Source organism: Arvicola amphibius, chromosome 10 (assembly GCF_903992535.2).
Source record: "Arvicola amphibius chromosome 10, mArvAmp1.2, whole genome shotgun sequence".
NCBI classification, from domain to species: Eukaryota; Metazoa; Chordata; class Mammalia; order Rodentia; family Cricetidae; genus Arvicola; species Arvicola amphibius.
In genome coordinates, this window is record NC_052056.1 from 110,894,383 (window position 1) to 110,907,969 (window position 13,587).

At 37.7% G+C, this 13,587-nt stretch overlaps 1 protein-coding gene across 1 annotated transcript in view; it reads left to right on the plus strand.

Annotated features, from left to right (window-relative positions):
* The window catches only part of LOC119824400 (vomeronasal type-2 receptor 26-like), a 50,409-nt gene that overhangs the window by 17,938 nt on the left and 18,884 nt on the right, over nucleotides 1–13,587 (plus strand). Inside the window, 5 exon segments of the mRNA XM_038344519.2 lie at nucleotides 5,833–5,939; nucleotides 5,941–5,987; nucleotides 5,990–6,039; nucleotides 6,041–6,058; nucleotides 8,728–8,851. Coding sequence (XP_038200447.2) covers nucleotides 5,833–5,939; nucleotides 5,941–5,987; nucleotides 5,990–6,039; nucleotides 6,041–6,058; nucleotides 8,728–8,851 — 346 coding nt within the window.

Sequence of the window (13,587 nt, forward strand, 5' to 3'; positions counted from 1 at the left end):
TGTCATCTTGTGCCCATGCATTTAAGGCTACATCTCACTTTCTCTTCTATGATATATCGGTGTGGCTGGATTTAAATTGAGGTCTTTAATCCAGTTTTGTACATAGAGACAGAAATGGATCTATTTGCATTTTTCTACATGTTGACATACAGTTATGCCAAGACCATTGTTGAAAATGCTTTCTCCCTTCCATTGTATAATTTTAGCTTCTTTGTCAAAAATCAGGTGTTCATAGTAGTGTGGATTACTACCAGTGTCTTTGATTCAATTCCATTGGCTCACCTGTCTTTTTTATGTAAAAAGCAAGCTATTTTCATTGCTGTAGCTTTATAATAGAGCTTGGTGTCAGGGATGGTGATGCTTCTGGAAGTTCCTTTATTATACAAGGTTGTTTTGGTAGTTTGGGGTTTTTTGTTTTTCCATATGAAGTTGAGTATTGTTCTTTTGAAGTCTGTGAATAATTATTTTGAGATTTTATTGGGGAATTTATTCAATCTGTAAATTGCTTTTCGTAGGATTGCCATTTTATTGTCTTAATCCCACCTATTCAAAAGCAGGGGAGATCTTTCTATTTTCTGATATCTTCTTCAGTTTCTTTCTTCAAGTCTTAAATTTCTTATACAGGTTTTTTACTTCTTTGGTTAGTGCTACTCCAAGATATTTTATGTATTTTTGGATATTGTAATGGTGATGCTTCTCTGATTTCTTCCTTAGTAGCTTTATCATTTGTATACATGAGGGCTATTGACTCTTTGAGTTGATCAAGTATCCTGCCAACATTGCTGAAGGTGTCTATCAGCTGTAGAATGCCCTCATAAAATTATTGGGGTCACCTATGCATACTATCTTGTCATCTGCAAATAACCAATCTTTGACTTCCTCCTTTCCAATGTATATGCCCCTGATCTTCTTTTGTTGCCTTATTGGTCTTGCTAGAACTTCAAGTGCTATATTGAATAGATATGGAGAAAGTGGATAGCCTTGTCTTGTCCCTGATTTTAGTGGAATCTCTTTTTGTTTCTCTCCATTTAATTTGATGTTGGTTGTTGGCTTGCTGTATATTGTTTTGTTATATTTAGATATGTTCCCTGAATCCCTCGTTTCTCCAAGACCTTGAAGGGTGTCAGATTTTGTTGAATGCTTATTCAGTCTCTAATGAGATGATAATATCATTTTTCTTTTTCAGTTTATTTTATTTTTTATTTTTATTTTTTTATTTTTATTTTTCAGTTTATTATATTTATGGTGGATTATATTGATATATTTTCACTTATTGAACCATCCCTGCATCTCTGGGATAAAGTCAACTTAATCATGGTGGAGGAATTTTTTATGATGTGATCTTGAATTTGTTTTGCCAGTATTTTATTGAACATTTTGCATCAATGTTCATAAGGGCAATTGGTCTGTAATTCTCTGTCTTAGTTGAATCTTTGTATAGTTTGTGTATCAGAGTAATTGTGGTCTCATAAAGAGAATTTGACAATGATCCTTCTGTTTCTATTATGGGGAAAAATTTGCGGAGTATAGGTATTAGCTCTTCTTTTATTCTTTTATTATGGAAGAATTCTGTGCTGAAGCCATCAAGTCCTGGGGTTGTTTTAGTTGGGAGAATGTGATAACTGCTTCTATTTCCTTAGAGGTAAAAGATCTATTTAAATTATTCAGCTGGTCTTGATTTAACTTTGATAAATGATATTTATACAGAAAATTGTCCATTTCTTTTAAATTTTCCAATTTTGTACAGTACAAGTTTTCTAAGTATGACCTAATGATTGTCTGGATTTCTTCAATGTTTGTTGTTTTGTCCTCCTTTTCAGTTAAGATTTTGTTAATTTGGATATTCTCTTTCTGTCTTTGATTAGTATGAAAAGTTTGAATAAGTATATCTTGATATTCTCAAAGAGTCAGCCCTTGTTTCATTGATTCTTTGTATTGTTTTCTTTGTTTCTATTTTTACTGATTTCAGCCCTCAATTTGATTATTTCCTGTCCATATACTCCTCCTTAGTGAGTCTGTTTCTTTGTTCTGTAGTTTCAGGTGTGCTGTTAAGTTGCTAGTGTGAGATTTCTCTACTTTCTTTATGTAGGCACTCAGAGCTATAAACTTTCCTCTTAGCATTGCTTTAATAGTGTCCCATTGGTTTGGGTATGCCGTACACTCATTTTCATTGAATTCTAGGAAGCCTGTAGAAGGAGCTGCGGGCTGTGTCCACACCGCCTGGCTAGCTTTGCCCAAAATAATTACACGGAAACTGTATTCTTTAAAAACTGCCTGGCCCATTAGTTTTCAGCCTCTTATTGGTTAATTCTTACATCTTCCTTTATCCCATATTTAGTAATCTGTGTAGCACCACGAGGTGGTCGCTTACCAGGAGATATCTTAACCTGCGTCCATCTCAGAGAGGAGAAGCATGGTGACTGCATATGGCAAACTGCCTGAAGCATCTCCCTACTCCTTCTTCCCACAATTCTGTTCTGTCTACTTACTCCGCTACCTAATTTTCTGTCTCTTAAAGGGCCAAGGCAGTTTCTTTATTAATAATGAAAGTAACACATAGACACTCCTCCATCATTTCCCCTTTTTCTGTTTAAACAAAAAAGAAAGGCTTTCACTTTAACATAGTAAAATTACACGTAACAAAAACAGTTATCAAGCAAGAATTACAGTTACAATATTTAGATCTATTTTATCTTTTATCATAACTATGGAAAGCTATAATTATCTATTTATTCTTCATCTCCATCAAAGACTCCAGAAGGATATAATGCTACCTAAGTAAACAAGAAATATGCAACTTTCAAACTCTAGAAATGACAGAGACAACTCACTGCCTGGACAGTCACCCAAAGTTCCTCTGTACCGTTGGGGCATCCATCTTCGGCCTTCAGGCCCATAGTATCCAGCAGACATTTCCATGAAGCAGGAAATTCCAAAGACAGTTCAGTCACTTTCTTCTGTGTCCTGCAGAATGTCTTGCAGACTCTTTCATGAATCAGGAACCCCGAAAGACCATCTCACCTTTAGGCAAGTTCAGCAGTCCTCTCTCTGCGGGTTCTTTGTGTCCAGTTTATTCAACAGTCCAAGCAAGAGCAGTTTCTTGCCTAAATGGCTATCAAACTCCATAAGGAGCCTCTGTGATGCCCATCTTCCTCTTGAAGTAGATTGGTGCTGCCAGGAGTAGACGTGTCTCATTGTCATGAAAAGCCCTAAGTTATTAAAATATTAAATGCCATATTCTGCAGTCTTTGAAAGATATGAAGAATGCCTATCTGAAATATATCTATGCACATCTAGAAAATCTAACTAACATGACAAGCTTGATGATTATCCATTAACAACCTATATTTCTTAATTATACATTTTTAAAATGAACTATCTCCATCCATCGCCAGATGAAACTTCTATGGTGATATGCAAGATATTCATCAGTATGGCTATAGGAAAGGGCCATTTCAGGCTCCCTCTCCTCAGCTGCCCAAGGAACTAGCTGGGGACATCTCCATGGATACCTTGGGACCCCCCTCTAGAGTGAAGTCTCTTGCTAAACCCTAAAATGGCTCCCTTAATTAAGATATCTTCTTTCCCTGCACCCCTATCCACCCTTCCTCCATCCCAACCATCCCATTCCCCCAGGGTCTCCCCCTCCCCCCCTCCTCACTTTTCTATCCACATCTCCCCATCACTCCTTACCGCCACCCCCCCCCCCCCCCCCAAGATCCCAAATTTGTGCCTGGCAATCTAGTCTACTTCCAATATCCAGGAGGATACCTATATGTTTTTCTTTGGGTTCACCTTCTTATTTAGCTTCTCTTGAGATACCATCTTACACCTGTCGGAATGGCTAAAATAAAAAACACTAATGATAGCCTTTGCTGGAGAGGATGTGGAGTAAGGGGTACACTCATCCACTGCTGGTGGGAATGCACACTTGTGCAACCACTTTGGAAAGCAGTGTGGTGGTTTCTCAAGAAATTCGGAATCAACCTACCCCTGGATCCAGCAATACCACTCTTGGGAATATACCCAAGAGATGCCCTATCATACTACAAAAGCATTTGTTCAACTATGTTCATAGCAGCATTATTTGTAATAGCCAGAACCTGGAAACAACCTAGATGTCCCTCAATGGAAGAATGGATACAGAAAGTGTGGAATATATACATATTAGAGTACTACTCAGCGGTAAAAGAAAAAACAATGACATCTTGAATTTTGCATGAAAATGGATGGAAATAGAAAACACTATTCTGAGTGAGGTAACCCAGACCCAAAAGGATGAATTGTATGTACTCACTCATCAGTGGATTCTAGACATAAATAAATGTCAGTGAGCCTATAATTCCTGATCTTAAAGAAGCTATGTTTGAGTTTTAAACCAATTCTATAAACCAGTCCTTATAAACTTGGACTCACTTATACTTTTGAGCATTCACCTTCAAATAGGTTATCATCAAGAGAAGGTTGTTGACCAGTCAATTAACTTTTCATTCAGTCAAAGATAGTTTAGTAAAAAATTAACTCTGAATGTTTTCTCTATTATGTGGTTCTTACTATTACAGATAACAATAATATGTGACATAGACTTTGACACAGTTTGTGAACATGGCTTCCACAGATGTTAAGTAGTATGTCTCTTGTACATATAACTAAATACCTATGAAGCAGGTCTTTATATAACAAGTTGCTAATTAGTTAACACAACAGTCAATCTCAGAACTGAAGTATTAACCCATTGTATTAATTTAAATATTTAATTAAATGATTACATAGAGGGATGGCTCAGAGTTAGGAGCTCTTGATCCTCTTGCAGAGGAACCAAGTTTGGTTGTTCATACACACCTGATGGCTCACAACTATGTGTAAGTTCCATTCTAAGGAATGTGACACATGAGGAATCTTACATGTAGTTTGTATATATGCATACATATAGACAGTACACCGAAATGAAAAGAACTCAAATCTAGGGGCCAGAGATTGCTCAGTGGTTAGGCATACTTGCTGCTATTTAGAAGCCCCAGGTTCAGTTCCAAATATCCACAAAGCAGCTTACAGCTGTCTGTAACTCTGCTTATGGAGAATCCTGCATCATCTTCTATCCTTCAACAAGTAACTTGTACACAAAATTAAAATGAATTAATCTAAAAATAAATCTTTTAAAATTCTAATTAAAGCACTGAATATTTATATTTTAATTTGTATCCAATAAGGTTCATACCAAATTTAAAAGGCAAATTATGTGACCAAACTAAATCAAGGAAGAATGAAGGCAGTTAGTGGGTCTCTTTACAATTTCCTAAAGCATAAATGACACGCAAAATTGCTGCATATTTAAAGTACATTTTTATGAATTAAGAGCTTTGTGTGAACTCCTGCTAATATTATAAGATCAAGATACTCTGTATATCTACATATATTCCTATATACTTAACTAACTGTACATACATATATTCGTGTGCTATAAAAAAGATAAATATCTTAACACCTGTATACCCAAATACATAATGCTGCTTACATTTTTACTTCAGTTTCATTCAAAAACATGTATATTTTCTAACTGGTGACACAGGGCCTTGGTTCCACTAAGAACATGCTTCCAACTATGCTATGTTTCACCCCTTAGATGCCATTTCTATTTACATTCAGCTATTCCTACTTTAGTTTCATGAGGAGCAAAGTTCATCTCCCTGGGACAACTTGGGAGACAATGACTCAAATGAAGCCTTTTCAAAAAGAAAGCTGCAACAGGGAGAGTGAAGGAGGCTTGTTCTAAGGAATCATCAGTGAGAAACTGGTATGCACCACTCATGTCCAAATGATGTCTCTCTCCAGCTTCATCCATTCCTCAGGAAAATTCAATTTACAAGCACTGATGGGGAACAAATATGCTTTGATGAGAACAAGAATCATGTGGAAAAATATGATATACAAAATTTTATAGTACACGCTATCATTATACATTCTAGTTAAAGTAGGAGAGTTTGTCTCCAGAGTCCACAGGATCAAGTCTTGTTCATCAATGAAGTTATGATCAAATGGGCCAAGAAACTTCAATCAGGTCTGGCAAATTTCAACCTTAATATGTTGAAAAACATCTACAAAGAGTTCCTGTGAATTTAATGTATCATCGTACTCTTTGAAATTTTTCAAATAATTCATTTTTATAATGTTATTTTATTTTTACAAAAAGAAAACAATCCTTTTTATTTTCATACCAATCCCAGTTCCCACCTTCCTCCCCTCCTCCCATTTCCATCACGTATTTCTACACCCCACTCCCATGCACTCCTCAGAAAGAGTAAGACTCATTGTTTTGTGTAAGGTCCAAGGCCCTCCCTACTATACCTAGGCCTAGCAAGGTATCCATCCAAAGAAAATAGGTTCCCAAAAAGCCAGTACAAGCAGTAGTAATAAATCATAGTGCCACTGGCAGTGGCCCTGCAGTCTGCCCATCCATACAACTGACATTGTTGTATGAGGGTGAGTGGGGAAGGGACAGTGGAAGAAGAGAAAGAGGAGAGAAGGGGAGGGGGGACAACTTGGGGGAACAGGATAGATGAGATGGAGGAAGGATAGAGATGAGAGCATGGAAAAAGTCTAGATTGGTCCTATGCTTGTTCCCTCCTTGTCTGGCTGGAGTTGGTGAGCTCTGATTAGCTCAGGTAGACTGTTTCAATGGGTGTTCCCATCATGATCTTGACATCTTTTCTCATATTCTCACTCCTCCCACTCTTCAACTGAACTTTGGGAGCTCAGGCCAGTATTTCACTGCGGGTCTCTGCCTCTGCTTTCATCAATTGCTGTCTGGTGATATTTAAGGTATTCATCAATCTGACTAGAGGGCAAGGCCAATTTGGACACCCTCTCCTCTACTGCTTAGGGTCTTAGCTGGTGTCATCCTTGTCAATTCCTGGGAATTTCTCTAGGGCCAGGTTTCTTGCTAGCCCCATAGTTGCTTCCCTCAATCAAGATATCTCTTTCCTTGCTCTCATCTCTGTCCTTCCTCCATCTCAACTATCCCATTCCCTCAAGTTCTCCTCCCCCTCTCCTCTCCTCCTCTTCCCCTTGCACTCTTTTTTCTCTCCCCATCCACATGCTCCCAATTTTGTCAGGCAATCTTATCTATTTCCACTTTTGAAGTGGTCTATGTATGTTTTGCCTATATTATAAGTCCTTAGCTCTGTTGTGAGCTTGTGTGTGAATGCTCATGCATGTGAGTGCATGTGCCTGTTGAGGCCACAGTCAGAGTGGATACCATCTGCAATTCTTTTCCATTTTATTATAAACATGATCTCTCGCTCAACTCCTTGTCTTTTGATTTAGCTTTCCTGTCTGTCCAGCATGCCATAGGCTGTCTCTTTGTCTCTATGACTGCCGTATTTGGATAACAGGCACTTGACTTTTCTATACTTCCATTCTGCATGATCAAATTCAGGACTGCATGCTTATGTGGGAGTCACAATAAATACTGAGCCATCTCTTTTGTTCTATTTGATGTCTTTAATTTAAAAATAAATCAACCTTTTAAATTTGACATATATATATACATATACATGAACATATGCATAGGCATATACAAACAGGCAAGAACATATTGTTACCTAATTCCTGTAGATAGAATTAGTTCGAATTAAATTTGAACTTGTATGTATTTATTCATATTATAATGAATGAATAAATCAGCGTTCATATATACGATTTATGTATATTTCTGTGAATGCATATGCACATTTTATTATATATGCATGTTGATACTCAATGCATCTCTCCATTGAACACAATTCATACTCAAACTTTTCCATAGTCCTTATAAAGAAGATATAAATTATGAATTTTTATATAAATCATCTCTATAACCAATGTTTGTAAACTACCTTATTTGTGTGCTAGGAGCTGACCTCAGGTTTCTCCACAAGAGTAGTATGCATCATTAATGGCTGGGCCAGTTCTCCAGGCCCATATACTTGTTAATATGTAGATATTTATGAGACAGAAACTGAGTCCAATTTATGACAAGAAGCATGTCTAAAGGAAAGAGAAATATTTTCTTGCACACACAATTTCCAGAAATATTAACAAACTGATGTTTTGTTAAATTAGAAGTAAATTGGTTTTTAAAAAAACTAAATGATTATGTCACTAATGTTTGGAAGAAAAAGCATGGTATTACTCTGAGTGTGGGGAGTCAAGGATGAAACTCACAGTAATGGATCATATTTCAGTATCTCTGGAACATCAACATGTGAAGAAGTCAGGAGAAGCTGTGATCACCCACCAATGGCCAAACTCTCTTTCATGGGACATGTCAATCAGAGTGAATGGTTGTGACTACAAACTTGGGAAGCTAAAAGTAGAAGCAGATGTGACTGGGTTTCTGTCTGACAATCCAACTGATTTGTAATTCATATACAAATTATGAAGGAAGGAGTTTTTGTTTGCTCTTTCACAGGAGAGAATATATGGATGTTTTACACATTTCACAAAAGCTAGCAGAAGTGAGTCACAGTTTGCTCAGCATAAAGAAACTTTGAACATTTAGCATCTTGAAGTGTGCTAACTTCAGCTCTACACACTACACTCTACACTCCCATATGGAGATTTCACAGAGCCTCATAAATATATACAACTTTCATAGTCATCATGCAGTTTAAATTGCTTTGGTTAAAATTACCACAATTCTGTGACTGATGTGCAAAATTATGACCAGGTTTTCTGTTTTGTCCTTAGACTCCTCAATCTGTATGTACACAGAGCTGTGGTCCAGGTTTCTGGAAAAGTCTAGAAAAAGACAGACCTATCTGCTGTTTTTCTTGTGTGTTTTGTCCAGAAAGACACATTTCCAATCAAACAGGTAATAAAATACTTTTTCTCAAACTTCTTGTTAATGTAGAAGGAGAAAGATAAGAAGTGACCATGATGTAATACAGCATGGAGAACCCATGTCTCTTTCATTCATCCCCACATTCATTAGTAATCACTGATGATTCCACACAATGTGTGAACATTTGAGTGGCATTCCTTATGTTATTGTATCATCTGCATCCATATTTCCAAAACCTGACTTTCCTTACATGGTAGTTTTACCTCAGCTCTTGCTGTGATCCATGGTAGAGGCTGCCCAAGCAATGTGAGGTGTGCATATAACCATGCTACTTCTGTGTTCCTTGAATAAATGAATTCAATAATTCTTTCCTGAAAATAAGCCCTGTTTCCAGGAGCCCTTTCTGCTCCTTCAGCCAATAGCCACTTAGATACCAGCCCATTAGGGCGTGGTCTCTCTCTTTAAAAAATGCTTCCACTTCCCTCCACTCATGCTCTGGCTTCTGGCTCTGCTTCCAGCGACTAGGCTCCCTTCCTGATTGTGCAGAGGCTGTTGGCTTGGACGGTGATCTTTAAGTTTTCCCGTTAAATAAATAACCATTCTATTATCATAATTCCAAACTGCTGTGTGATTGTTTTGTGACTACGCCTTCATCTGGCGCCCAAAATGTTTGGTTTTAGAACCCTTCCTTCCCTGCTCGGCTACCTGCTGTCAGCTCGGCTTGGCACGAGCTCTCCCTTCCCTCAGCCGCGGCCGTGTGCCTTGTGCATGGAGCCAATACAGTTTAAATATAAATTATCACGCAGTGGCTTTTCTTGCTGAAATTTCTTTATATTTTCCCTTTACACACCTCAGATTGACTTCAAGTCCCCATGCACCCTATCGTTGCCTCCCCATGTGGATTTAAACTCCACAGGCCCGCACAGTCTCTGGCCCACACTGGCCTACTCTTTTAAATCTCCCTTGCAAGCCAGCAGCGCTTAAGTGGAGCGAACCAGAGTGACGAAAACTGCAACCCTCAGGGTGACTCTGTCACGTGGGAGGCCATATGCGGCTTCCAGGTTGCTCTTTCTCTACCCCTGGATTCTGGGTTCTGAGTTCTGTGTATGGAATTGATTTAATTAACATTTTCTTTGTTGAGCAACTCGCATTTCCCAGTTTTTAACAAATAATAAGGTGGACACTGAAACAGGACCCTGTTTTAGTCACCTTTGCAGCGGTTCTAGTCGTGACTCTGCAACAGCACCACCTCCTGGATAATAGGTAATTATGGCAGTTTCATTTCCAATGCAAATTTTACTGTTGTTTATTAATACAATGTTTTATATCATACAAGGTTTATATGACTATGGGGATACCTTAATTTACTGGTTACTAGGTTTCAGTATTCTTTTCAATATTCTATCATTAAGGAAGAATATGGCACTCCTAAGAATCATACAATCTTTACTAGAAACTCAGGCAGGTCAGAAGATTCAGGATTTAAGAGAGACAATGATAAAAAGATTTGAAAAGATTGAAGAACTTATTGGAGCTGGTGAACAGAGTAAGGAGGCACAAGGACAGGATACAATGCCACCACCAGCTATTAGAACTGGCTTATCCAGTGACATACCCTGTAATTTATTCTGACAAAGAGTCAATTTCTAAAGGCTCAAAGGGAGTCAAAAAAGCTAGATGGAAGCCAATAGGAATGAATGATCTAAAAGAAATCAAGCAAGCTGTCATTAATTATGGCTTGCACTCTACATTTGTTAAGGAAATGATAAGGACTTGGGCTTCTAATGTCAGAGCTACCCCCCATGATTTCTATCAGTTAGTGACTGCAGTTTAGATGATGGACCTTCCTTGATGTTTGGAATTTATTTCAGAGAAGAATCCAAACATATGGAAACAGCAAGGAAGAGCAAAAGGTGTGGAGGTTTCCCAAGATCAAATTCTTGGTGTAGGAGTGTATGCTGATCCACAGGTCCAAGCTCTTTATGATGAAGAAGTATTGTCATTATGTCACAAGGCAGCCTTAAATGCTTGGAATAGAATACAAGATCCAGGGAAAAGGGTCGAATCATATACCAGGATTAGGCAGGGACAGAGAGAACCTTTTGTTGACTTTTTGCAAAGATTAATTAAGGCTCTGGACATAGGGGCAACAGACCCAGAAGCTAGATGAATACTTCTTGAATCTCTAGCTTTTGAAAATGCAAACATAGATTGCAAAAAGATAATTGGGCCTTTAAAGTCTATATCAGCACCTATGGATGAATGGATTCAGCATACGATGAATGTTGAGACGTTTAGCTATAATGATGAATCTTGGGTAGGAGAAGCAATTTCCAAAGCAATGAGGAGACATCAAACTGCCAGGTGTTTTAATTGTGGTAAATTAGGACATTTGCAAAGGGATTGCAGACAAAGAACTTCTAGGAATAATATCTCCTCTGGGAATGACAAAAATAGGAGACCTCGGCCTTCAGGTATATGTAGGAGATGCGGTAAAGGCTGACATTGGTCCAACAAATGCAGGTCAACAACAGACAGACAAGGTAACCCGATACCATTGGGAAACCCCTTGAGGGGCCTCTCACAGGCCCCCAAGCCAGAAGTGGCCCAGTCATTCCCAGTCACAGTGGAGAACGTGCCTCACCAAGAAAATTTAAAGCTCCAATTTCTGCTGTAAAAAGTAATACTGGTTTAAATGATGAATTACATGGGGAGGATGAGTCAAAAAATCTAGTAGAATAGAGTAAATGTATATTTTGGCAGACTTCTATTAACGATCAAAGACCAAAGCTAAGAGTCTGTATAAATGGCATTTTTATTGAAGGCTTATTAGACAAAGGTGCAGATTAAATATCATTACTCCAGAATCTTGGCATCCGAATTGGCCTCTTCAAGAGGTGCATGTTCAGTTCCTGGGAATTGGAACCCTATCTCGTGTAAAACAAAGCCACAAGATGGGTTGAATTCATAGGGCTTGAAGGGCAAATAGGAAGACTAAGGCCATATATAGCCAATATTGCAATAAATTTATGGGGCCATGACCTGCTACAACAATGGAATACCCAGATTAACATTCCTGCAGTCTCAGGAACTCATAATTCTGGGAAGGATGTAATAAATTACTATGCACAAAGGTCACCAGCCATTCAGGCTGTACAAGAACATAAAGCAACTAACAAATCTTTAGAGGTACCAACAGCCCTACCTTTAAAAATGGCTAACTGAGAAGCCATATGGGTTAAACAATGGCCTTTAGCTGAAGATAAATTACAGGCCATTGGAACAGCTGGTACAAGAGCAACTAGATGCTCACCATATTGAGGAATCAACCAGCCCTTGGAATTCTCCTGTGTTTTGTTCTAAAAAAGAAATCTCTAAATGGAGAATGGTGACAGATCTAAGAGCTCGTCAATAAGCGTAATTCAACCTATGGGCCCACTACAATCTGGAATTCCTTTGCCTTCTCTATTACCAAAAGGATGGCCTCTTATAGTTATTGATTTGAAAGATTGTTTTTTCACTATACCTTTACAAGAAAAGGATAGAGAAAATTTTGCCTTCATGGTGCCTACTTATAATAATTCTCAGCCTACTAAGAGATATCAATGGACTTTCCTCCCACAGGATATGCTCAATAGTCCTACGTTGTGCCAATATTTTGTAAGTAAGCCATTGGAAATAATTCGTAAGCAATTTCCCAAGACCATAATTTATCATTACATGGATGACATTTTGTTATCTGATTCAAATAAAGATACTTTAGAAAGGCTGTTTGAAGAAGTAAAGAAAGTCTTGCCTAAATGGGGATTACAAATTGTCCCTGAAAAGATTCAAAGAGGAAATTCTATTAATTACCTAGGTTACAGAATAGGGTTAGAGAAAATTAAAACCCAAAAGGCACAAATTTGGAGAGACTGGTTACAGACTCTTAATGACTTCCAAAGATTGTTAGGAGACATTTCCAGTCTACAACCAGCTGTTGGGATAATACCTGATCTAATAGTTCATTTAAACAAAACCTTAGATGGTGATAAAGATTTGAATAGTCCCAGAAAACTGACAGCTGAAGCAGAAAAGGAATTGACAATGATTGAGGAAAAATTACAAGAGGCACATGTGGATAGGATGAACCCAAATCTTAGCTGCATTCTAGTCATAGTGCCTTCCAGAATTTCTCCTACAGGGATTTTAATGCATAGGGAAGATATTATTTTAGAGTGGATATTTATACCTAATAAACCAAGTAAAAAAATTAAAAACTTATGTGGAAAAAGTCTCTGAATTAATTATAAAAGGTAAGCTGAGACTTCATCAACTAGCAGGTATAGACCCAGCAGAAATTATACTGCCTTTTACTACTGAGGAAATAAAAAAGTTATGGGAAGACAATGAACTATGGCAAAGAGCTTGTGCTAATTTTTTTGGGAGAAATTAATAGCAACTATCCTAAAAGTGATAGAATTAACCTCATAAAGAGAACTTCTTGGATTCTTCCTAGAATGTTATGAAGAGTGCTCCAATAATTGGAGCCCACAGGTTTATACTGATGCAAATAAATCAGGGAAAGCAGGTTACAAGTCAGATGAATTGAGTAAGGTGGAACGAAGTCCTTATGATTCTGTCCAGAAGGCAGAATTATATGCCATTCTTATGGTGCTATGGGATTTTAAAGAACCTCTTAATATAGTTACTGATTCACAATATGCAGAAAGAGTTATCTTACATATTGAAACTGCTGAATTTATACCTGATGATACAGAACTAAC